The sequence below is a fragment of the Cucumis sativus genome, chromosome 5 (genome assembly GCF_000004075.3).
Source record: "Cucumis sativus cultivar 9930 chromosome 5, Cucumber_9930_V3, whole genome shotgun sequence".
Taxonomy (NCBI): Eukaryota; Viridiplantae; Streptophyta; class Magnoliopsida; order Cucurbitales; family Cucurbitaceae; genus Cucumis; species Cucumis sativus.
Window position 1 is genome coordinate 1,712,589 of NC_026659.2, and position 25,635 is coordinate 1,738,223.

The 25,635-nt window shown below is 34.0% G+C and overlaps 3 protein-coding genes across 7 annotated transcripts; 2 read left to right on the forward strand and 1 right to left on the reverse strand.

The window, feature by feature from the left end:
• Positions 1 to 1,445: 1,445 nt before the first annotated feature.
• LOC101218386 (kinesin-like protein KIN-14J) lies at positions 1,446 to 11,891 on the forward strand. Of its 3 annotated transcripts, XM_011656439.2 has the most exons (25): positions 1,447 to 1,660; positions 1,742 to 1,791; positions 2,221 to 2,288; positions 2,513 to 2,621; positions 2,715 to 2,869; positions 3,021 to 3,119; positions 3,808 to 3,997; positions 4,914 to 5,029; positions 5,129 to 5,212; positions 5,369 to 5,446; positions 5,537 to 5,629; positions 5,729 to 5,758; positions 6,750 to 7,091; positions 7,184 to 7,265; positions 7,376 to 7,471; positions 7,537 to 7,716; positions 7,903 to 8,009; positions 8,088 to 8,266; positions 8,652 to 8,816; positions 8,902 to 9,155; positions 9,250 to 9,413; positions 9,569 to 10,260; positions 10,712 to 10,821; positions 10,913 to 11,047; positions 11,573 to 11,891. In XM_011656439.2, the coding sequence occupies exons 4-24, from the start codon at positions 2,612 to 2,614 to the stop codon at positions 11,044 to 11,046; spliced, it is 3,360 nt and encodes a 1,119-aa protein (XP_011654741.1). In that variant the 5' UTR covers positions 1,447 to 1,660; positions 1,742 to 1,791; positions 2,221 to 2,288; positions 2,513 to 2,611; the 3' UTR covers position 11,047; positions 11,573 to 11,891. The 3 variants fall into 3 exon arrangements, with proteins under 3 accessions (XP_011654742.1, XP_011654741.1, XP_004143905.1); XM_004143857.3 differs by having other exon boundaries at positions 1,447 to 1,791; XM_011656440.2 differs by lacking the exon at positions 10,913 to 11,047 and having other exon boundaries at positions 1,446 to 1,791.
• A 1,043-nt stretch (positions 11,892 to 12,934) lies between these two features.
• LOC101216245 lies at positions 12,935 to 19,866 on the forward strand. Of its 2 annotated transcripts, XM_004143932.3 has the most exons (9): positions 12,935 to 13,083; positions 13,836 to 13,930; positions 15,253 to 16,564; positions 16,674 to 16,792; positions 17,239 to 17,363; positions 17,625 to 17,724; positions 17,888 to 17,953; positions 18,851 to 19,020; positions 19,214 to 19,866. In XM_004143932.3, the coding sequence occupies exons 3-9, from the start codon at positions 15,265 to 15,267 to the stop codon at positions 19,362 to 19,364; spliced, it is 2,031 nt and encodes a 676-aa protein (XP_004143980.1). In that variant the 5' UTR covers positions 12,935 to 13,083; positions 13,836 to 13,930; positions 15,253 to 15,264; the 3' UTR covers positions 19,365 to 19,866. The 2 variants fall into 2 exon arrangements, 1 of the variants encoding a protein (XP_004143980.1); XR_004216948.1 differs by lacking the exon at positions 19,214 to 19,866 and having other exon boundaries at positions 17,239 to 17,337; positions 18,851 to 18,989.
• Positions 19,867 to 20,724: 858 nt separating this feature from the next.
• Positions 20,725 to 25,219, reverse strand: LOC101216494. 2 transcript variants are annotated; one of them, XM_004143933.3, is made up of 3 exons: positions 24,695 to 25,219; positions 22,033 to 24,007; positions 20,725 to 21,601 (listed from the first exon to the last, which is right to left on the reverse strand). In XM_004143933.3, the coding sequence occupies exons 2-3, from the start codon at positions 23,989 to 23,991 to the stop codon at positions 21,272 to 21,274; spliced, it is 2,289 nt and encodes a 762-aa protein (XP_004143981.1). In that variant the 5' UTR covers positions 23,992 to 24,007; positions 24,695 to 25,219; the 3' UTR covers positions 20,725 to 21,271. The 2 variants fall into 2 exon arrangements, with proteins under 2 accessions (XP_004143981.1, XP_011654744.1); XM_011656442.2 differs by lacking the exon at positions 24,695 to 25,219 and adding an exon at positions 24,400 to 24,654.
• Between the last annotated feature and the right edge of the window lie 416 nt (positions 25,220 to 25,635).

Consider the following 25,635-nt stretch of genomic DNA (forward strand, 5'->3'; position numbering starts at 1 on the left):
CAAACGCAAACGATAATCTTTTAACTTTTATGTACAAAGACTCTCGAGACATTTTATAATAATACAGACATACAATATTCATTTATAATTAATTACATTATTTGTTCCTATGTAATTAGTAATTACGATGTTTTTTTTTTTTTTTTTTGCCTTGTTTGATAAAATCATGTCGTCCAACTATCTACAACAACAATGACTTAATTATTTTTACATTGCCAAACTAGATCTTTCAATTTACCAAAACGAGCTTATTTTATTGACAAAAAATAAGAAAAAATTAAATATCGTAGAGGAGAGAGACAACTATCGTCGATAATTATTTTATATAATTTTTTACTTTTCGAGTTTAATACAAACTTCATCTTTACGTATATCTATCTTTTTTTTTTACATTTATCGCTTAACTTTGTATTCTCATCCTAATCTAATTTTCATGTTTGTTGAATAATTTCACCTTAAAATTATATACCAAAAACACAAAATCCTCAACTACTATAATATACAACAAACAACCTTTGCTTTTAACACGGGAATTTGCATGCATTTATTTATATATATCATATGTCATAACACATAAAATTAAGAACCATATTGTATACTTACCTGGCCTTTTCTATGCTCACATTAAACTTTTAGGAATATATAAAGTAAAAATTTATAGAAATATGATTAATAGACACATATACATATCAAATAAATTTTTACACTACTTTAATTTAACTAGCTGTAACTAATTTGGTATAAAATAAAATTTAACTAGTCGTAACAGGTATAAAATAAAAATATAATTTTTGTGAAAATGTGAAAAAATAAAAGACTCATTTACAAATTTAAATATATTATTCACCATGAGATATTGATATTTCATAGACGGGAGTAATGACCTTTGATCAACTGCGTGTATAAAATATCAAGCTATATCAATTAGTATTTTAAAAATAAATTTGTTTAATCATCCCAAATCAACAAGAGTAACCTATAACAAACACATCTAAAAGATAAATACAAAAATGAAACGAGTTCCAACTAAGATACTGATTTATATTTTAACCAACTAAAAATATTAAAAACCAAACAAAAAGAACAAAATAAATTAGGCAAAACAAAACTATTGTTAATTTACAAAAGAATCTATCTCAATTAACCTACAAATGCCAAAGATGTTTACGGTTTATAGTTGAATTATTTTTAAAAAATTGCTAATCTAAAAACTATATTTAAGCACCTTAATAATAAAATTAGCAAAAACGGATGGCTCAATCCGTTAGTATAAACCGACAAAGATGATCAAAATTGAATAAACACGTTAGTTAACTAAACCGAATAGAAAAGGCGGGAACATGACTCCAAATTTTGTGGACGGGGCTAAGCATAAATATAAAAAAGTACAAACCCTTCTTCTGCAAAAAGCAAATCAAAAAAATTAAATGACATAAATAAATTGAAAAAAAGAGGAAGAACAAAGAAGAGAGAGAGGAACTTTTTCTTTTGTTATTTTTAAAAATTTTTCTTCAATATTTTTCTTCAAATCAAACACATTGTTTCGTTGTCTCTGAATTTTCGGACCGGATTTGTGGCTCATACCTTACCTGAATTTTCTTTTCGAGTTTCTTCTCCATTTTTCCCTTTAGCAAATCGACCTGGAGCTTTGTATTTTCCGGTCCTAATTTTTGTTTCTTTTTTCTTGCTTTTTTTTTTTTTTCTCGTTTCAGTCGGGCCCCTTTGACGCAAAAATTTTCAGGTTTTCAAGAAATCTTTCTGGATAATCTCATTTTGTTCATGGTGTCAAAGGTACCGTTTCTGAACTATTGCTAAGGATGCGTGTCGATCTGTTTTAGCTTATTTATCAGCTGATACACGGGTTTTTGTAGACCCATTTCGATTATCTTTTGGGTTCTTTAGGTTACATTTCATTTTTTCACCTCATAATTTGAATGTTCTAGCTCCTGTGTCATTGGGTTGTGATTGTAGAGCGATTTGAGCAAGGAAATGGAGACATTGTGTATGGCATTTTTATTTTTTGTTCTTTGGGGGGGGGGGGGGGGGGGGGTGTTGATAAGGATAGTTAAATTCCACTCAGTTCTGTTCGTAGGGAATAATTCTTGGGTATTCTAGGGCAGTAGTTATTTACTTGAAACATGGTGTAGCTGGGGTTTTAAAATTTAATGAACAGGTAAAAGTTGTGGAAATTTGATATCTAATAAAAGGATTGGTTGGCAGGTTGGCCGTAGCTGAAATTTGGGTGGCAACTGGCAATGTTTCCTCAGTTTCTCATCAGCATTTCACAGGTTGTTTCTTGAATGCCTATCTCTTCTTATAGTCTCTCTCAGCAAGATAAAAGGAAAATTTCCCTTGTTTTTAAAAAACGACATAATGGATTTATATAGAAAAACGATTCTTTTTAATCGATGAACAACATTGCATGACTTCGGTGGTTTGGTATGAGTGAAGACATAAAGGTGCATCTCTTTTCAGTGCATACAATAGTTAATGTGGTATGGTATTTTTTTAGCTCCATGTTTGCCTGGATTGTGGAAAGAGTAGATCCTTGAGGATTTTGTTATGAACATACCCTTCGAGCTGTACTCGGCTGGTTCAGAAGTTCTGGTGAATGGCTGAATGTAAGTCTCTTTGTTTATCTGAAGTTTTTTGCATATTAGATATTATGTTTTTTCTCATATCCATATTTAACCTTAAGTTATCTTTAATATTAGCCAAACTGAAATTGGAGCTGGTGGAGTGGTTAAATTGTATGCTCCCCCATATAAATTTGCCACTGGATGCTTCAGATGAGGAATTGAGACTATGCTTGAGTGATGGAAGTGTGTTATGCAGCATATTGGATAAACTATGCCCTGGTGCAGTTCAGGTTCGATGGCATTTGATGGCCTTTTTTCATTACTTTTCTGTTCTTATATATTTTTTCAGTGTAATAATTTGTTCACATTTATTATCATTATCATTATCATTATCATTTTTTTTTAAATATTGGTTTCTTAAATTTATTTTCTTTTCTTTAGGGAGGCAATTCTAAGCCCATCACTCCTGATATCGAGAGGTTTCTGATAACTTTGGATGAATTAGGACTTCCTGGCTTTGAACCTTCTGCCTTGGAGCAGGTAAGTACTTTAGTTTGATGCAATTTAGTCCAACTGTGACATATAATACCTTCATTTTCTGTGATACAGATGATGTAAATTGTGGGAATACTTGTAGTTGTCTTTTATCTCATTCTCAGTTGAGTGAGTTAATTTTAACTTGTGGGGCTGTTTGGGCCACTGACTTATCTCAAAGCCAACATTAAAACAACTCCAACTAAGCTAAAACAATGCCTATCATAGTCACAAAAACCAGCCAACAAAAGTAGTTTTGTCCAGCCATAAGAATTTTGTGCAGTTCGTCACATATATTTTTAACTATTAGAAGGTATTAAATCATCATTCAAAATTTTAAAGTTAAATTTGATTGGTAAAAGTTGGGGGGGCTTGACCTTCAATTGTAAATGGATCATTTGAATTTGATGTCATATGACTTTTATCTAGAAGAAAAATCTGGTTTTGTGTGATAAACTTGTGATCCTTTGCAGCATTCTTGTGTAATCTGACTAGGTTCTTATAATCATACATCCATTCCTATAAAAACTGAAAACATATAATTATGGGGGTTCATCATTTATCACAATTGCAGCTGACTTGCCAACAAAACAAGACCTTAGTTGGGTTTTGTATTTATGTCGAATGAATCAGTTTCATGGCTTAAATATTGAAAGCTTTTATAGAATGAAATCTGATCAGGTATTATATGCAGGGATCTATTGCACCAGTTTTGCACTGTCTGAGCACACTTCGAGCTTCCTTTGATTTGAGTGTTGGGGATGAGTACACTCAAAATCATTCACGAAAAAAATGGAACTTATACGAAGTAGATTCATTAGATGGAATCAATAATTTATCTGGGCAAAGATTTCAAGATTTTCCGAATGGTTCAGTTGTATCAGGTATGGTACGGGATTGGAAGGAGAATTTAAATTCTGCAAAATCAGATTTCATTGTGAAGTTTATTTATGGTTGACTTTCTTCTTGATTTTGAAAGGGCAATGTTCGTGAACCTAGAAAAAAGGTCTTTAAGATTGCACATTGTTACTTTTCACACAGCTTATTTATTTATTTTTTTTGGAAAAAATATTTAATTTAGTTTCTCCTTTCAGTTTTAGCTGATAACATTCATCATTCAGCCACACTGCAGTTAAAGAATTTTGACCTTAGATAAGTCACGTGCCAAACAGTCAATAGAGTGCATCTGAGACTTCACTAAGTTTCGTTTGGTGTTTCTTGTTTTCTTGTGGTTTGGTTGAGTATCTGCTGAAAACTGTTTCGTTCAACTTTATTAACATGCTCAAACGAAGCTCTGCATCTGAGTAAACCATGCTTCACTTCATGCTATTCTATAATATTTTACCTTTTTGGCTCTTGTAATATTTGGAGATTTTCGTTTTTTATTTTTCTTGTTTGGTTCTCTTTTTACTATCGTCGGAACTTTTGTATCCTTGCAACTTATTTCTATATTTCCATCTATCAATGAAAAAGTTTGTTTCTAGTAAAGGAAAAGGCTTTAGATAATACAAAATATAAATACTGAATGAAATATCTAAAAAATTAGACATATTTTATACTGTGTTTCATTGGTTTTAACCTTGATGTCGGGTCTTTTGGATGCTTGTGAAAACCAGGTTAGAGCAGGCAGGTATAACAAACTTACATTTGTCAGTAATATCTTTTATCAAGTTAATTCTTATGTTATAAAGATGTTTCGCCGGATCATATTTTTCCCAGAATTTTCGTGCTTCCTCTTAAACTCTAATACTGATAATGCAATTTATTTTATTCTTTTATTTTCTTGTTTGTTTGTTCTAGTGCCGTCTTATGGTTTAAACAGTCATATTCAATATGAGGATTATGGAGGGCAAGAACAAAATCATGATGTTTCTGGTTCTAACATTGTGGAGTTGATAAAATCGAAGAATCTTGAGGTAATCCCTTGAACCATTTTTAATTGTTTGTTTACACAAATGGTTTGCTCCAAAATATGATTAGATTCATTTCTTAAGTTCTGATGTTGTTCTATGCAGAATGTCTCTACTCAATCACTTTTCAATATGATCAGTAGAATTCTGGATGGGAGTGTTGAAACAAAAAATGGAGATGTGTCACATGTATGAGATTGATTATTATTCTACTTGAAGCATCTGAAATTTAGCCCAAGAAATTCGAACACTATATCTGAATTCAGGGCCATACTTTTATCCAGGATGGAATTTATTTGTATTTCAATTTCTAACTTTGTTTTTATTGGTTCAAATTTCTCTCAGCAAGTAGCTTATATTCTGAGAAAAGTTGTACAAGTGCTTGAGCAGAGAATTTTAACTCATGCTGGAAACCTGAAACATGTAATCTTTGCTAAGCATAATTTTTAACTTGGCATAGTATATTATCCTACATGACAAATAGAAATTAACTGCTGTCACTTATTTGGGCAGCAAAGCAATCTTTTGAAAGCTCGAGAGGAGAAATTTCTCTCAAAATTAAGAGTCCTTGAAACCCTTGCAACAGGAACCACGGAAGAAAATGAGGTATTTTGATAAACATACAAATGTCCAAATCTTTGCTTTCAGTTTAGAAAACAAAATAATGTATTTCCTGGATATAAGTTGGTATCATTACTTTTGTAGGTTGTCATGAACCAGCTTCAGCGTTTGAAGGTAGAATACTCACCCATTTTTTACCTCTGAGGAACTTTTCATGATTTTTGGTTCCTGACTTATTGTGGTGTGGGTTTTTATCAGATCATGCCATTTAGATGTAATGGGTTCCGTACTGTCTTGTCCTTTTTGCAATTTCTTATTTTAGCAAGACACAAATTTTAGTTGTAGAATTTGGTAGCTTCCTTGCTTCATAGGGCTCTATCATGAAGGAACTACAATAACTTGATATTGATGAAAAAGTTGAGTTGGTACTTTGAGCTTTTTTCTCATTATTATTATTAATAAAAGAGATTCATTTCCTTTTAAAAAAAGAATTAGTGATGGTTTTTTTTTTTATATTGATTCTCATTTTTTCTATGGTTTGTGAGCGGGAGGCCCTTGTTGCATAGTTAGTTGCTTGGCTTTCTTGTTGAGCTATCTTTTTATATTCTTTCATTTTATCTTGATGAAAGCTCGACTTCTTAATGTATGCCACGGTTTGCCTGCTACTTTATTTCACCTAGTTGGAAATACACGTGCCATTTCTCTTTCTTTTGAAGCCTTTGATGATCTACCCATCATCTCATAACTGTTGAACAAGTTTGCTGATCTGTTTTAGCTGCTTCCAATTTTTAAGTTACTCAAGTGAACCAATCGGCTCGAGTTTTACAGGTGGTATGTGAAATTTGGCAGTATAGGGGGAAATCATTTACACTGCATGTCTACGAAGAATCTTTTGTACTATTTATTCCCAGATTACCGATTTTAAGTTGATTCCTGTTCCAATCTCCCTATAATATTACTTCTCATTTTTTAATAAAAACTTTTATTTTGGTTATCTCATAGACCCATTACTAGTTAGCAAACAGGGCCTAAATTGATATGTTACAATCATGTTACATCTAGCTCACATGACATATCAATATATCATTGTCTGACAGCTAGCATAATTTAAATCTTTGGCTAGTTTCTCAGATATATGCTAACTTTCATTTATTTGGTGTTGAAGATTGAAATGTTCAAGGTAGAGGAGATGAAAAACTGTGAGGAGCAGGATAAGATGGCGTTGAAGGAGCAAAAGGCACTCTGTGATGTCGAGTTATCAGACCTTAAAGATGAGCTAGAAAAAGCCAAGAGGGAACATGAAAATTATTGCTTACAGCAGGAAACAAATGCTAAGGAGGAGAAAGCTAAGTTTGAGGAGAAACTAAATGAACTTGAATGCTTATTAGCTGATTCCAGGAAGCACGTTAAGGACCTTGAGACATTTTCTGAATCTAAATCACTGAAATGGAAAAAGAAAGAGTTCGTCTATCAAAATTTTATTGATGATCTGCTTCGAGCATTTCAGGTTTTTGTTATGTCATCTGCATTGTTATTGTCCATAGTGCATGTTGTGTTGATTAGAGATATGAGTCATATAACTTCTATTTATTTTTTTAGGAATTAAGGATTTCCGTGGACTCCATCAAACGTGAGGTCTTGAATACAAAAGGAAACTATGCTGAGGATTTTAATTTCCTTGGTAGGTTTAGCTTAATTTATCTCCGATTTTCTGTTTTATCTGCTCTTATCAAATTTTCAATTTTTTGTTTTTTGTTTTGTTTTTGTTTTTAATGAGGTTGCCATCAATAGGGATGAAGTTCAAAGGATTAGCAGACGTGGCTCATAATTACCATGCAGTTTTGAACGAAAATAGAAGATTGTATAATGAAGTTCAGGATTTAAAAGGTAGCATTTTTATTCTTTTCTCCCTCCTACACGAGCTTTCTCAATTTAGATGTGGCATTTCACAGGAAACATTCGAGTGTATTGTCGGATACGGCCATTCCTTCCAGGACAAAGCAAGAAGCTAACTACAGTTGAATATATTGGTGAAAATGGTGAATTGGTAATTATAAATCCTGCTAAACAAGGAAAAGACAATCGTAGACTATTCAAATTCAATAAAGTTTTTGGTCCGACATGTTCACAAGGTATTTTTAATCTTGTTCAATTTTGATTAACTATAGAATGATTTACTCTATTATGTTATTCATACCCACTGGATCATTTGTTTAATTTTATCATTATTAATTTTTTTACGAGGTTTAAGCAGTTCCAGAGGTTATTTATTTATTTTTTCTAACTTCCTATTTGCATCTAATTATACTTGTTTACAGAGGATGTATTTTTAGACACTCAACCATTAATTCGATCGGTCCTTGATGGATATAATGTTTGCATATTTGCTTATGGACAAACTGGTTCAGGAAAGACCTATACTATGGTATGCTCTATGTTATATATTTCTAGCACCGTATTTTTATCTTGCTCATTGGGGCTTATATGTGTTATTCCTTCTCAGAGTGGACCTGATGTATCATTGAGAACAGAATGGGGTGTTAACTATCGAGCGTTAAATGACCTCTTCGAAATTTCTCAAAGCAGGAAGGGCTCTATTTCCTATGAGATTGGTGTCCAAATGGTTGAGATATACAATGAACAAGTCCGTGATCTGCTCTCAACTAGCGGTCTTCCAAAGAGATATCCTTCTTTGAATATTTTGCTATTATTTATAGATTTCTTTTAATGTTTAATTGCCTTTCATTTTCAAAGAAAGAAATTGATCATTCAACCCAAAAGATAATTACACAATGGGAAGACAAAGAAACCTCTCAACTAGCTCATTGAGTAACAGAAAAAGAAAAAAAAAAAAAAACACTTGAATTGGCTTGTTTACACCATCCAGATACCTAAAAACTAGCCTGGTTAGCTTTGAATTCTTTACAATCAATTATATTTTTTATTTTCTATTTAATCAATCAATTCATTATTTAGCCTTTACTAGCCACTTTAGAATAAGCATTAAGTGAAGTGGCTTTTTAATTTTTTTGATAACAAAAAACTTTATTTCCTTTGACTTGCACACACTTGGGATTTGGAACACCACTCAACCAAATGGGCTTGCAGTACCTGATGCTGGTATGCATCCTGTTAGATCTACTGGCGATGTCCTGGATTTGATGAAGATTGGATTGACGAACAGGGCAGTTGGAGCCACAGCCTTGAATGAAAGAAGCAGCAGATCTCATAGGTATTATTATTTTAAACGTGTCATCATTTGTCATTTATTGGCATACTTTAAGAATACATTTCATGCGATTGCTGATGCTGTGCAGTGTGCTGACAATTCATGTTCGTGGTGTGGACTTGGAGACAGATGCTATTTTGCGTGGTAGTCTCCATTTAATAGATCTTGCCGGCAGTGAAAGGGTGGACCGTTCAGAGGCTACTGGAGATAGGCTGAAAGAGGCACAACACATTAACAAATCATTGTCAGCTCTTGGGGATGTAATTTTTGCTCTTGCACAGAAGACTCCGCACATTCCTTACAGAAATAGCAAACTAACCCAAGTTCTCCAAAGTTCTTTAGGTGTTTTCTTGCTTTTGCATTTAATTAGACCTTCATTATTTTATTTTCTGAGAATACCTAGTTCATCACTGTTTTGCTTTATTTGAACCTCTAGGTGGTCAAGCGAAGACACTCATGTTTGTACAGATTAATCCTGATGTAGATTCATACTCCGAAACTATAAGCACCTTGAAGTTTGCTGAAAGAGTTTCTGGTGTAGAGTTGGGTGCTGCCCGTAGCAACAAAGAGGGTAGATATGTTAGAGAACTCATGGATCAGGTCTTGACGACTTTTTATTATCTTCTAAAATTTTATTTTCTTTTAGAAAACAGTTTTTGAGTAATTGAACTGCAAACCTCCTTATATCTTGATCCCAACAGTATGCACGTAATTACACAATTGCATTTGTTTTCTAATTTATGTTGACTCTGCAGGTGGCCGTTCTCAAGGATACCATTGCAAATAAAGATGAGGAGATTGAGCGGTTGCAGTTGCTTAAAACTAATGGCAATGGTGTAAAGCATGGCGTTGGTTCCCTAAGACAGGAGTCATTTTCTCCTAGAAGACACTCTAGCATGACTCCTCGGCAGAGCCAAAAGTCATCAGGGAGAAAAGGCTTAGGCATGAATAAAGCAGCATCTGACGTGGACAATTTCTCAGATTATGACAGGCGTTCTGAAGCTGGATCACTTCAGTCTATGGATGACTTTAAATATCACAAGCGTTCAGAATCTGGATCACATCTGTTTATAGAAGACTTTAGACAGCATAAGCATTCTGGGTCTGGGTCACATCTGTCTGTAGAGGACTTTGGACATCAGAAGGAATCTTCTTCACAGTTAAGGGATTTAAGTCAGAATGTTACTGATGATGTTGACCTTTTAGGCTTTGGAAATGCTGATTCGGATGAGAGGTTAAGTGACATATCAGATGGGGTGCTTTCAATGGGAACTGAAACCGAGGGATCAATTTGCAGTGTCGTGGAATACACTCTATTCCCTGAAGTTGTAAAGCCATCAGATGTTTCGTTTGCCGATACTAAGTACCCAGAGAGCACATTGGATGCGAAAAGGCAAGCAGAGAGTGCAACAACTGGGGTGAAGTCATTGGTTCCTATTCCAGAAAAGTAAGTAATTACTATTTCCTCTTAAAATGTTATCTTTGTAAATTGTACTTGACTTATTCATTTCATGCTTAAATTTGATTGGTGACACCACCAGCTACTATAAGTATGACTCTTTATCGTTTCTTGTAATTGGAGTGTCACGGGCTCACTTCACTTATGGTTTACCACTTTAATATTAAGGCTTTGTGCACCCCCTCGCTAGCTCCAGGTATCACAAGTCCGGTTTTTCAGCTCAGGGTTTAACATCTCAAGTTATACCACCAGCACATCTCTAGCGGGGTCTATGACCTCTTACTTTCAGATATGGCAGAATAGGGGATACTTTTTAGTAATAATTTAAACCTTTTCTCTTGGTGCACGGTGTGATTTGTTTCGACATGGTTGGATGTGCCACCTTGGTGATTAAATTACCTGTCAAGAAATTAATCCTTTTGTCTCCTGTTTTATACAGAACCAATCCACCACCGAAGACAGGCATCAGGCCCCCACAAAAGCCCGTGCAAGCCAAATCGTCAAGAGTTTCATTGACGAAAAGCTCCTCAAAGGCTCCAACAGCATCAAGTATGAAAATCTATACGCTGTTGTTTTTACTCCAATGTTTTCCATATCATTTGCCTTATGTTTTCCTTTCCTTAATTTTGTTTTTGTTAAGATACCAAACTTTTCATCGATAAACTGAAAAGTTCAAAAGGAGATCAAAGGAGAATACAAAAAAGCTCTCCAATTGGTGTTAATAACAAAAGAATTATAACTACAAAAGAGAGTGGAAAGAGTGCACCATCTTGAGGTATTAAATGATTATTTGCCTTGTGCCATTATTCTTCTCTTCTACTTTTACCTTAGTTTAGAACTTGCATCATTTCCCAAGTCATTGCTAAATGATCTTTTTGGTTTGTGGCTTCACTTGTAACAGAACCGACATTCGAGAGTGTTATTGACCATGGGGTCTGTAGTTTTAATTCCCCAACCCTATTTTACTAAAAAAAAACGTCACTAACATTTATAATCTTTGAATCCAGCTTATTAGTACGTACGTCTATGCTAACCTAAGCATAATTCGAACAGATAAGGCCCAAAGTATCTATTAATCTCTTTGAAGTTAGAGGTTCAACTTCCTCACTTTCAAATTTGGTGTACTCGATGATAGCTCAAATTTTTATCGATCATTTTAGATGACCTCATCTTACTGTTTAACTAGATCGTTAGCGTTTTCTTCTTCTTTCTTCTTTCTTCTTTCTTTCTTTTCTGTTATTTTTTTTTCTTTTGACATTCTCCTTGCTCATTTACCCCTCTCTATTTTGATGGAAATCAGGTATCAAAAAAATGATTGTTGGTAGCTCATCATCCTCGAAAAGCAGGACAAGGTGGAAGTGAATCAACCTAAAAGTAATCTGGGTAGAAAAATTCTTAGAGCCTAATCATTATTTTGTGTAGTTCTTGGTTGCAGTTTAACTTCACACTTGGTAGTTTCTGGCTCATCTCATAGGGGTTGCCTTTTGCCATTCTAATTGGAATATCATAATTTCTTCCTCTTGTTGTATATCTGTGTGCTATAAGGTTAGCTATTGTTTAAATAACAATGATCACTTTAAACCTTTCCATCCACTCATATTATATCTCTCTACCTGAAATATCGCTGCTCTCTAACTTCTTGTATATTCCCAAGTTATCAATTATGAAAATTGAAACTTACATGTAAGTGTTAAAATTGATGTCTTAAACTCACCTAATCGTAGAAATGTTAACCATGGTATACACAATTTTTGTCATTTGAAAGTCTAATTTGATGGTTCAATTTTCTATAGGTAAAAGTTTAAGGATGTAATTATAACCCTAATTATATTTTTGGTATGTTTTCTTTTTCTTTTTCTACATGTAAGTTATAATTTATTTTCATAATTTTTTTTTCAAAACATTAGATGTATTTTAAGTCAATACATAACGTTAAAATTTTGTTTTTGTATTTTTCAATAAATTTTGAAAAATAATTCCAACTAATGGTAATGGTTAGTTTAGTTCAAACATATAATCTTTTTTAATAGTCTTACTAAACTCATCGGGCTCCAAACATTGTCTACTTCTAATCTTCCCTCTAATGTTATGAAAAACTATTTTCTACATATATACAAATAATTCAAACCTATATATTAAGAAAAATGTGTTCACAATGTTTTTTTTCAAAATACAAACTACAAAAAAATCTTTTTAAATAGAAAAATAACGTAATTGCCAACAATAACCTATTTCAACTAGCATTATTGTACAGTGAGAGTTAAGATGTTCTAGATTCAAATTCATTGACCTCCAATTTGGTTTGAATCCAGATTATTCTTTACAATAAACTCATTATTTATCAAACTTTTATTTCTCCGAAATTGAATATAGTTCAATTAGGTCACGAGTTTCAAAACGTAAACAACTACTAAAATTTATTTATTGATAAACTATTTACAAAATATAATAAAATTTTATTATTTTATAAATCAACATGTTTAGAATATAAAATTTCATCATAGATATTTTAGTTTCCTATTTTTGAAAATACCTCACAATAAAATATGATAAAATTTAGAAAATATCTACAAATATAAAAATATCATTTATCCGTCTAATTTACTATATTTAAATACAGCAAAATAAAAAAAAAGTATGTATATTAAAAAACAATAAAATTGATTTATCAATTATCAAATAGGAAAAGAAGACGAACAAGAAAAGAAAAAGTTGAAGAATAGTTAAACCCATCATAAATCTTTTTGTAAAATGAGTATAATATTTCGCCCAATACTTCATTTCGATGATGGGAGCTCAACTTTGTCTGAGGTTAGATGTTTATCTTTCATAGCATTTTCTGTTCATCCTTTCAGTTTTCTTCCAAGTATTGCTTAATCGCTGATTGACTGCTGAAACAACTTAGAAAATGAAATCATCATCTGCTGTACTAGGTTTCTTGTTTTATTCAGCGAGATTGTGGTTGAAGAAGTGAATTTCAAAAAAGAAATAAGAGAAGAAAATTTGAGTCAACCCATCTTTCGAATGCTTCAGACGGATACTTGACTTGAATTAATTCTTGAAGCTATAGGTTTTAATGTTTTTAGTTAATTTAAGTATGAGATATTGTGGTCATTTTGGCCCTTTTTTAGTGGTTTTTAAGTGCATTGTGGAACATTGAGTTGGGGATTGTTAGATCAGTTTGTATTAATCGGTTTACAGTAGTCTTGTCTTTCAATTTTGTAATGGGTTCAGTGGCGGTTTATACTGCATTGAATCTCGTTTAGAATTTTGAACAAAAACTAAATAAAAAACCAAGTTTGAAGCTTCCTTTGTCGGTATTTAAAATTTAGTTAAAATTTCAAAATCGTTGTTAGAAAATGGATTACAAACAAAGAAATTTGTTACTAAATATATAATTGTGATTTTTTTTAAAGCTGAAATTTAGAAATCTTTTCAAATAATATCCAATATTTTTCTAAGGAGATACATATTTAGCTGAGCTACATATGGCGGTATTGCCTTATGACTAGATTTGTTGGAATGACGTGTGGTATAACCCTTGTACTTGACTTTTGTTCCAGGGTCCTCCAATTTTAACTATGTGGTCGTTTTTTTTGGGACCAAGTGGACTGGATGTATGTAACTCGATTGAACTTGAATTCTCTGCAATGTGAAGGTATGCAAGAATTGATTTGTAACTGATAATTGGGGTGTCCTTTGTGCTACTATCTGCACAGCTATTCTTACACTACCTGCTTTTCTGATGACTTAGTGACAGTTAAAGGAATTAGCGGTTTGGTTATAATGTTCAATTTTAAATAAGTCTAGGTTGGATAAATTTATAACGTAGACAACTTTTAGATAGAACCATCTGAAGAAGGTTAAGGGTTGGTTCGAAATTAATCTACTCTGTTAACTTAGTAAGAGGAAATTCAGCTTTCACTGGTCACTGTTTTTTCTTTCTCCAAGGAAGTGCTATCTCAGTAGAATTTTCCACTTTGGGTTAGCCAGAAGGTATTTTCCAAGGAATGTCCAATGACATCTTGAAGGACAATTTATTTGAGAAAACTATGTCAGTTCAATTGGTCACCAGAGTGATTAGAAAATGAAATTGTCTTGATGGCTGCAAGCCAACTATATGGCTAGCGTACATCCAATGCTATTATTTCGGCCAGTATAATGGAAGAACAGAAAAGTTCCATGAGTATGCTTTATAAATAGTGTATTGAGAATCTTAATTGTTATTAGTTCTATTGAGGGCTGAGGGAATTTTTGCACTCTCCTCATTGTTTTCTTAAGAGGAAACAAAAATTTCAAATGGGTCTATCCATTGGATTACAAAAAACTTCTCCATTCGTCATGAGATTTGTAAAACTATAGTCACAGAAAGGGAAGATAGATTTACACCGACCAAGAGAGAAAAGTTATTAGAGTGATTGATGCATTGTAGTCTTGATTTTTATCATTAAATATACTCTTGCAAGCCATGTAAACCATAGGAATGCACGGACAAAATTCAACCAGAGATTGGTCCAGATTATATGAACACTAATGTCTGCTTCTTCAAGGCGGAGCTTTCTCCTTGGAGATTTTTGTAATTATGTTCTTTCATGCCATAAGACAGATTTTTCTAACTACTCCAACTTTCGCTGGCTTCATGCTGATGCTTCAAACATTTCCATTTTTTTTCAAACGAACTTCGGCTTTAGTGCTGGATATATGTATTTCCTTGCTCTTCACTTTGGGTATATTGCTATGGTATTTTTTTAGAGTTTCTTTTTTTAGAAAATTCTTAGTCACATGTGCACATTTTTATATTTCTTTCTTTAATATTTCAATTGAAATTGTATATTTTGCTTCTTTTCCCAGTTTTTTGTTGTTTGTTCTGCTTATCTACCAGCTAACTTGAAAAGTTCAGTAATTAGTTTTCTTGGTTTCCTGAACGTGAGATGGCATAATTTATGTTGAGTGATATGATGTTATGATTCTGTTTTGCAGTTCCTCTGAACCATGTGTCAAGGAAACGGTGAAAGATTTGAGAAAATGGACAAGCAGAATAAGCCTTGTGTAAGCAATCAGCCATCAATATATTATTGGTGGAGACCAGATGAGGGCATATCTTCTGAGCTGGCTGATTTTGTCCTTGAAAATGGCACCTCCAACACTTGTTACGCCAAACAAAGTAAGGATGGCATTACTGTAAATAAACCCAAGTCTTCTGAGATATTGAGCACAAATCAGGTCATTTCAATTTTTGGCCAAGTATTGAATCTTGCTAGTCGTCCTTTTACCTTTTTCCAACCAAAGAGGGTCTTGAACCGAGACAATGATGATTCCGTTGAGGTTACCTTCAATAGTGTGGTTGAAATTGATGGCAAAACAGTTACCTCACCTGAAATTAAAGACTTCTGTGTTGATTTAAGGACCGATGGCCAATGTTCTCCTATGGTGCAGCCTACATTGGGTTTGAATTGTTTGACAGTAACTCAGAAGATTTCTTTGTTAGAACCTTGTAATTATCATTCCATGTCATCATTTTGGAATCTACTAAATGGTGGTAGTGGCATGCCAGCTAATTCCTGGACAGGAAAAGGCCTTACTAGTGTACGAATCTTGCACGATATGGGGAAGATATATGGATGGATGAAGCGTGTAAGTCATACTGAAACATGCTACCCTTACCCTATGAAAGTTGCTAATACTGGAAACAGGGAAGCCAATGTATTACAGGCTAGAGGTGGTCTTAATGAAGCAGGGGACTGCATTTCAGGAGATCCAAATTTCCTTGTTCACAACTTGATTAGTGAAACTTCAAAGAATGCTCCTATGTTCCAATCAACCAATGTATCATCTTTGTTCATCCGAAAGTTGGAGATAAAAATGATTGAAAATGTTTATATGGCCTCACGTATCCTTATGTTTGTTCAAGATAACAAGGCAGATGGCAGTATTCTAGAAAGCCACAATCCAGATATTTTGGCGGCTCATTCAGTACCTTCCAAAGATGGTGCATTAGAGAATTTAGACTACGGGCAGAAGACTAGTAGCAGTGAACAACGTGAGAACATAACCAAAAAGTCTGATAAGCTCATTGTTGAAAATGAGTACAACAGAGAGGATTCCTCATTGACCCGTGAAAGATCTTGTTACAATATTGGTAAACAAGAGCATGCCTTTGCCGGGGCATTAGCTGGTGTATTTGTCAGTCTTTGTCTACATCCTGTTGATACAATCAAAACAGTGGTTCAATCTTATCATGCAGAACATAAGTCTCTCAGTTACATTGGAAAATCAATTGTCACTGATCGAGGTGGGTTGGTGGATTCTGTGTTCACACATAGCTCAATCTGCAAATCAAGGACACTTTTCTTTTTATTTGTTAAAAATTCTTCTGAAAATCAATTACATGCTTAATTCAGGTTTAAGTGGACTTTATCGTGGAATCTCCACCAACATTGCTTCTTCAGCTCCAATATCTGCTGTTTACACTTTCACATATGAATCAGTTAAAGGAGCTTTGCTTCCAATTCTCCAAGAGGTAGGAATTTCATTCTGTTATTCATCATCATTCGTTTTTTTCCCCTTCTGTTTGCCTTTCCTTTTTTAGTTTTTTTTGGGTCCTTACTCTTGCTCTCTCCCTCTCTAAGTAGAAGTTTGGGGTACGTTGAAGAGGTAAACATGACGGAACTATTACTTGATGACAGTATTGGTTTTCTGCTAATGAACAGGTGCAACAGGAACTACATATGGCCCCTTACTGCTGACGTTTCATGGAAAATGAAACTTGTGGGCCTGTAAGATAGCCTGGTATTCAATGTATTAGAGTTGGGGGAGGGAGAAATGCAAGCAGAACTCTAAATATTGATTGACCCATTCTTGAAACCATTAGTGTAGACTTTTAATCCATCATCGTAATTTATTTTCATCCACATTGAATGTTTGCTGGTTTTAGCTTTTGAGGCTTCAGACTTGTCTTTTCTTTAGGAGTACCGCTCTATTGTCCACTGCGTGGCTGGTGGTTGTGCAAGTATTGCTACATCTTTTCTTTTTACCCCAAGTGAGCGTATAAAACAGCAGATGCAAGTTAGTGCACACTACCATAACTGCTGGTACACATTTTAGATTCTACTGTTGATGTTACTGAAAGTATTTTTTTCTCGATTTAACTGGTCACAAATTCTTATTCTCACCTTTGGCTTTACTTTAAAAGTTTGTTATGACTTAGATTCTTGTCAGGGTACATTGGATAATTTAATTGATTCAATAATTGCTTGGTTCTGGTTTTTTTTTCAGCCATTAATTTTGTCTTAAGCTCAAGTTTCTTGCATGATTTTTGTTTGCTGTCACGATCATTATTCTTTGGCTTGCAGGAATGCCTTTGTTGGTGTTGTTGCGAAGGGTGGACTGCGTGGATTATATACTGGGTGGGGAGCGGTTCTTTGCAGAAATGTACCACACTCGATTATCAAGGCAAGGAGTTCCTTGGATACGTTTCATATGAATGAAATTGTTTTTTTATTAAAAAAAGTGCACCGGCTCTCCGTACTTCATCTCTTAGATGCAGTTGATCTTTCAATTTAATTTCACCTCCCTTTTATTTCACCATGTCATTTTTGCAATATTTTCTTTGCAGTTCTATACATATGAAAGCTTGAAAGGACTGATGAAATCTAATGCTCAACAAACTACTTCACAAACGGTTAGTTAATATGGTTTTCCCATTAATTTCTTCTCTGTTTTCTTTAAAAAAAAAAAAATTCATTTGCTTGTTAAATTAGTGATCTTTCATTTTTTTCTCAATGAAAGCCGTTTATTTCATTAAAAAAAATGATGATGATGATGATAACGTTTCTAATGGGAACAACCTCTGGGCTCTATGGGTCCAACTTTCAATTCCTTATAATAAATGAGGATTGAAATTGAAGTTGACTTTGAATTTCAAACTTGAAAATGTAGGTAAAATAAATAATTATTTATTAACGGGAGAATTGTATTTCCACTAGTTAAGTTAATTAAAGTTATGAACAAAATTTATCCATTTCTAAGTTTTTTTTTTCCGAAGTATAAAAGAATTTGCTTTTCATTGGACGTTAAAATCTAAGTAAAGTCCAGACAAAGGAGCCAAAGGTATGGCTCTTTTCGGATATGACTAATTTATGTCATTTGTAGAAACAATGTATTTTTAATTTCCTTTAAATAGAGGATGAAGAAATGATGAGGAATTGAAATGGTTTTGATTCCGGATCTCATTCCACTCCACTAAATATCCAATTATTTAGGACCTTTTATAACCATTACCTTCTTTTCTTTCTTCAGTTTTTGAAAATTTATTACACAATTTCTTACCATGTTTTCCATCCATTTTAAGAAAACATCTGAATTTTTAGGAAAATGATTTTTTAAATAAAAAACAAGTTTATAAAGTAGATTACAAAGAATGAAAAAAATAACTTGAGCGTTTACAAGTTTATCTTTGAAAACAAAAGACCAAATAGCTATCAAATGAGACCTTAATTTTTTCTTCAGCTGGCGACAATATGGTTTAGATTTATAATTACTTCAATCTTAGATTAAGATGATTGTTCTTTATCTGCAGTTAGTTTGTGGAGGAGTAGCTGGATCTACTGCCGCCTTATTTACCACTCCTTTTGATGTTGTAAAGACCAGATTACAAACACAAATACCAGGATCTTTGAGCCCATATAAAAGTGTAATTCAAGCACTCTATGAAATAGGCAAAAAAGAAGGCCTGCAAGGTCTCTATAGGTATGCTCTATTATGGCAATCTTTCATTAATTGTAGAATTTCCATTAACAGTCTTCTAATTCCCTCTATTCTGGCAATATTTCATCAATTGTGGAATTTCCATTAATAGTCTTCTCATTCCCTTGTCAAGTAGGTTTGTTTCTTAACCTTTCTTTAGTTTGTTGAAGTTATTGTCTCATTTTTGTGATATCAGGGGGTTGACTCCAAGACTAGTTATGTACATGTCTCAAGGTGCAATCTTCTTCACCTCTTATGAATTTTTGAAGAGACTTTTTTCTCTTGAGGTGCCTCGACATGATACTGCAATAGTCCAACACCGAGTGGATGAGAAACTCGAAAGATGATTTAGCAATACAATTGTAATTATCTTCACCATCCGTAATAGCAGCATCTTGATTTTTATCATCGACAACCACGATACCAAATTTGGATTTGCGCTCCTAATATTTACCAAAATATGGAGAAATTTCTCAAAGGGGTGTTCTAGTACTTGGAGAGTCTCACTAACATTGGATTTCTGCATTAACCACCTAAATGGAAAGGGAACTTGATGCTGTATCAGAAACCTCAGAATTGGAATTGGTATAGATTCTTTTAACCAAAGTCAATTTTCAGATTTAAAGCAATTGTGAATCCTTGTATGTCGATTTTCATCACAATTGACTAGGAAATACATTTCATTATAAGCTTTAGGCCATTATGTATACCTTTAAGTAAAAATCAATAAACATATTCATTTATGTAATTATTTCCTCTTAGATAATGATACCCTATTGCTGCACATTATTGTGTAGACTCAGTACTTTAGTCTCAAGGACAACTTTATACATTGTTCTCTTTTATTGAGGTGATCACAAAGATCCAGGTGTTCCCATTTTTCTCAAGAAAGAGAGAGAGATAAGGCTTTATTTCAACTCATTAAAGAGGAAGACATCTTTCTACATTAAGCAGAGATGCAAAAAAGTTAACATCACAAGCCCAGGCCTTGAGGCATTTCTTCTGTAGGCTTCTGTTTGAGAGTGAAATCAATCCTAAACATGTTTTTAATTGTTTCAATCTTGATGATACAATAATTATATCTAAAGGTGAAATAACATCACAAACATGTGTTTGTTAGGGAGTAGTTTTAGATTTAAGAAAAGCACCTTCAAAGCAATTTTTTTTAGACTCTAATATATTCAAGAATGATTTTGATTTTGAAATTGTTAAAATAACTTGAAAATTTTAAAAATCACTTTTATCATTTTTAAAATTAACTCTTAAACATGTTTTTAGTCTTTCAAATCCAATTTTAATGGTACAGAAATCATGTTTCAAACGTATAAATACATGTTTCAGAATAAAGAAAAAGTGATTTAAAACATTGTCAAACAAATACAAAAACAGTGATTTCCTTTTGGAAAAGCTTATCCACTTGACCGCTTTCTCAATCTTCCAAAGAAAAAGAATCAAGGACCATTTTCTAGAAGCTTATTAGATGAGGATTTGGATCTTGAATAACTTTTACATAGAGCCAACAGCAAGGCAAAGCATCAAAAATATCAGCTTTGTTTTCTAATTGTCCAGCTCCCTGTACTTTTTGACATGGAAGGTTCCCTGATATCCTTAGAAAAGAAAATGAAAGAAGATAATAACAAGCCATACAAAAACATGGATCAAGGCCAACAAGACAATCTTTCACCAAAGATGATATCTAGTAGTAGATTCAAGACAAAACTTTATGAAATATATATTTTTACTGATATCAAGACTTACACTTTGTCTCTTTAACAATATAATGTACACAAAGTTCAATGTGAAGGACAATAGTATCTCTCTAATTATCAATTGGCTACTCATCTCCCTACCATATTACAATATGGACAATTAACTACCAAGTTATTCAAAAGGATTTGTTTTTGAAGAATAATAAATAAAAGGGTTCTGTAACCCTCCCTATCAGGATGATCTGACCTCCCCAACTAGCATCTTCCCAAGTCTCTCCTACACTAGTCATTTCAGCTTCTCTAAGCAAGCTCTTGCTCCGTCCTACAAAAGAAATCAAATGCCCCGACTCCGAGAGCTCATGCGGTTGCTGAGAAGGTCCCTTGACAATTTCTTCAATAGGAGCTTTTATCAAGCAGCTTCCATAACTTGAATCAGTCAAGTCTCCCAAAAGTGAAAGTGAACCATCTGACGAGGCTATGATATCTGTACTCTGTACTTACCAAATTGGCCTTAGAGCTCAAGACACAGTTCTGCAACCTTCATCTTAAACTCTAGCAATAGGAGAAAACGGAGGATTGAACAAATATGATGACGGCGTTTCCTTCAGCATTCTTGTTTCTCTTTTCTTCTCCTCCATTGCGACAGCATCAATCAAGAATTTTACTTCCTCCTCAAGAAGCACCTTTAAGGAATTACATTGCTGCAACTCTTTTGTTTCCTCCACCTGGACAGCGTTGCAGGCTTCAGTCGCATGTAAAATAGCAACACAAATGGAAAATGCTTGCAATGTTGATAATCGCGCATGAAAATCAACAGAATATTGTCCATCTTTGACAATATTCATGGTTAATGCTGGAGTGGTATCCTTTGCTCCCTGTTTCCACATAAAAATGCAAGCACTACTATGAGAATACGTCTTTTGACCAATTCACTGACTGCAACCAACCATGCATAATCATAATTTGGCTAAAACTTAAATTTAGTATCTGATAAAAAGTTAAGTCGGCAATAGGGTCTTAATTGAAAAAACCTCTCCCAAAATACAAACACTGTATTCTTTCTTTTGTAATATATTTGTTTTCATCGATAATGTTCTATTTCTTAGAATGAAAATCAATACATAAAATGCCTGATTAAACCATTTATTGCAGTTGAACAGATTCCCATTGAATGAACATGAAAGGCATCTGAAAGTTAGTCCAGCACCTTGATCTTTTATTATATGATTGTTATCAAAATTTTCTATATGAGACATTGAATCCAGAATTATAGTTACCAATTATCTGGAAATAATAAAAAGTTTACCTGATGAAAAAGATGAAAAGTCTGTTTCCCCTTGTGTGCTTGATTCTCAGCACAGTGGCTACTATGAGTGCCCAAAATTAGTAGAGGACAACCCATATCCCAACCACCGCAGTCACAACCACCTCCCAACCTCCATCGATCAAGTAACGTGGAAGGGCCTTGGCTTTCAACAGTCGGTAAACCATGGTTTCCAGTGGGAATCACCACCTTCAGAGTTTCTTGAGTTGTGTGATGCGGAGGTTCCTCTTTCCTTTGTTCAATCTTAGAGAGGTTTTGTATGGCCGAGTTCAATTTACCACTCGTCTTATCTCCTCTTTTATACTTCAAACTCTCCCTTTTGCTAAATGGGATTTGCATTACAATAGCTGCAGATTCCAGGTCTGGATGTAAATCTGCTGAATCCCAAGGGCAAGAATCTATAGAACCATGATCACAGTTTTCAGAAGCATGTTTTCGCTGAAATTTGAATTTTTCTAGAGGAGTCCCATCATTTACACTGAAAGGTTCCCCAACTAAGCCCGTATCAGAACTTTTAGGAGGTTTGACAGCATCATGGATAGAGTCACAACTTCCTTGGGATGCAGTACTTTGTCTAGCACGTGCAGCATCGTACAGCACGAATTCTGTTACCATCGAGTTGTCAAAACCACCATCTCGAAGTTCAGAGGATAAATAACAGGAAACTTGCATCTGACCCACCATTAAGGAGTTTTTGCAGCTGTGATTCAATCCAAAACTACCAGCATTACTCTTTTTGTGATGATCTTGGGAATGAAACGTGTATACCCATTTAAATGCATTGCCTGTCTTCCATGTCTTAGCCACGTAGACATCTTCAGGGGAGCTCTGAGAGAACTCAAAAAATGGCATCCCATGTTTTTTCTCCAACTTGAGAGAGCCATGTAAATGAACGGGCGAAGATGCAACAACATTGTGGAGATTATCATTATTCGAAAAATTAGAGTCGGAATCTGAACTCTTTGGTGTACTTGATGTCTCATCTCTCTCCAAGTTAATTGCCTTAATAGCTTTATCTCTACCAGCTTCTACCGCATGACTGAAACGACTTCTGACAGACTTAGATTTCATAAATGGATCCAAAATTTTCCTGAAAGGACTTATATGAACCTTTGGACTGTGTCCAAACCGTAGATCACTTTCCACTGGAAGATGATTGCTAGGCATTTCTACCTTAGCAGAGAATGACTTCTGCAATGCATGAACTTTGTCTCTCTTGAAAAGTTTTTTGCCATTGTGAAGGGGTCTAATGCCTGTAACATTTCCAAGCTGATTGCTTGGATCTTTCGATACAGTTTCACTGTTCTCTAAACCTGAGTAGATCTCAATGAAACTATCTGATGAACGTGGGCCCATGCAAGCCTTATTAACTGATGGTTGATTCAATTTTGTGTCCAGAGATAATATCAGATCTCTCCTCTCTGGCTTTTCCTCGTCAGAACTACACAAAGAGTCAACAATACCAGAAGACCAAGAGGTGTAATCCTCACGAGAAATTTCTATTTTTCTCCTTTCTCCTTGAATCCCCATCCCTTCTATTTTACCTATGTCTTCAGAGCTTTGGTACTTCGAACGTCGCTTGAGCCCTTTGTCATCTTCCAATTCAACTAGGCTAGGAGAATTGCTTTTATGAGAACTATGGTCACGGCCAATTCTAATCTCTGTGAAATCATCCTCAACATTCAGTTCAAAACATTTACTCTCATTGTCTTCCTGTTCAATTAAGCTAGATGAATTACTTTTTCGAGACCTGTGACCACCACCAAATTTAATCTCCGTAAAATCATCCTTTACACTCAAAACAAAATCTTCATGCTTTAGTTTTTTTCTTGTGCTTCTATTTTTAATGCTCGAACGTCGTGGAATCGATGGAAGAACGGTGTTAGGACTTAGATCCACAGCGCAAAGGCTGTCAAAGTCCAATTCTGTCTCTTGTCCCATCGTATGAACCACAGCTCTGCCAGATGAAAGACACAAAGTTTTGAGTAAAATTCTAAGAAATTTAACTATGTAAAAATTCAAGCTACAAAAAGGCAAAGGTAAAAAAATTGTAACACAACATAGTTCACAATCTATGGAACAAGGCATTGATATTTGTTTAGAATCAAATGTTAATAAAATAAAAGGCCAGCATTAAATCACAAAACCACATATTTGCAACTTGAAGGAATCATGTTGGTAAAAACCCATAAACACAGAACTCGTATCAAATAAAAAGCTCCTGCCACCATTACAAACACAACAAAGACTTAACTTTCATGTCAAACAGAATCTGGTAATAAACAGAAGAAAAACCAAACCACAGAAACCAGATCTCAACAAAAGCTCAAATTGCACAAAAAGAAGTACCAAAGGATCTTTGAACTCCAACTTGCAAATACTCAGTTTGAGAAAAGGAAAACTCCCCATTAAACCAGCAGCTCAGAGAACCACAGGACTTTCAAAAAGAAGAAAAAACACTTGATTCTGGAAGCTGAAATCTTATACACCAACTCAATGCTCCGAAATACAAAGAAGTAGCAAAGAAAAACCAAAATGTAAGCTCAGGGAGCCGAAAACCATTTCCTCAAACACATTGAAAGGAGCATTCAAGAAAACCCCAGAAGAAGGAACAGAAAAATTGAATGGAAAAAATTGGGCTTACCCCACCAGATCTTAGAAGAGTAAAGGCAAAGGAAAACCCAACAAACAACAGGAAGAAGCAACCATGTCGACCAATCTCTTCAGCTGAAAGCTTCAAAAGAATTCATAGCAGAAGGAGTAATAACCCAAACTAAGAAACGGTGAAGCTGTCACTAAATGAGAGATTCAGAAAGAATCAAGAAAAGTAGAAGGGTGAAAGAAAAAAAAATGATCAGAAGAACTTGGGCAATAGCCTTAAAGCATAATGAACACAAAAGTTAACTCTTTGAGTGAGTGTGTGATGCAAGGCAAATTTTAGATAGAGAAAGCATGCGTTAGAGAGAGAAAGGAACAGAGGAAATGAAAATGAGAGGAAGAGCGAGAGAATTTCTCTCTCTCACACGAGTGAAGGTTGCTGGAAGAGACAAGATTACTGCGAAGTTCCTGTTCATGTCTACTTAAAAGACCCATATTTCTCTAGCCATCATCAGCTTCTTCATCATTATTCCTATGTTAAATTGTAAGTTTTGGTCCAAAATTTTTACGAATTTCCACTTTGTCTCGACGACGGTTTGGTTGAAAAAAGAGTACTCCCAAGTTCTTGTCTAACTATTTTTTGTTCTAACAACTTATATCACAACAAATAAATTCGAACCTATGTTAAAATGAGTTGATTTATAACTCTGAATTTTCATATTTAGGATTAAAAAAACGCTACATAGGTATTCACATAAGTAAAAATTTACATGCAACATTGTTTCGTAAGTTATAAAAATTATGAAACGAGTTAAATGACTGGACTAAAAGTTTAGGTCATGTTTAGTAACAATTTAATTGTTCTAAAAACAATCATTCCATGTTAAATTAGATTTGTTATATACTTTCTACTAATCTTTTCAAAAACCTAATCAAGTTTTGAAGATTTTAAAAATAGCTTTTGTTTCAATTTGGCTAATACATCAA

Excerpts from the sequence above, each read along its gene's own strand:
- LOC101216494 (XM_004143933.3), bottom strand. The coding sequence starts at position 23,991 with ATGGGACAAGAGACAGAATTGGACTTTGACAGCCTTTGCGCTGTGGAT. Across the intron at positions 21,602-22,032 it reads CTTTTCATCTTTTTCATCAG|GGAGCAAAGGATACCACTCC; the intron begins GTAAACTTTTTA and ends ATGTGGAAACAG.
- LOC101218386 (XM_004143857.3), top strand. Across the intron at positions 8,817-8,901 it reads AGAAGCAGCAGATCTCATAG|TGTGCTGACAATTCATGTTC; the intron begins GTATTATTATTT and ends GATGCTGTGCAG. Across the intron at positions 9,156-9,249 it reads AGTTCTCCAAAGTTCTTTAG|GTGGTCAAGCGAAGACACTC; the intron begins GTGTTTTCTTGC and ends TTGAACCTCTAG.
- LOC101216245 (XM_004143932.3), top strand. The coding sequence starts at position 15,265 with ATGTGTCAAGGAAACGGTGAAAGATTTGAGAAAATGGACAAGCAGAAT. Across the intron at positions 17,364-17,624 it reads GCACACTACCATAACTGCTG|GAATGCCTTTGTTGGTGTTG; the intron begins GTACACATTTTA and ends TTTGGCTTGCAG. Across the intron at positions 17,725-17,887 it reads TACCACACTCGATTATCAAG|TTCTATACATATGAAAGCTT; the intron begins GCAAGGAGTTCC and ends TTTTCTTTGCAG.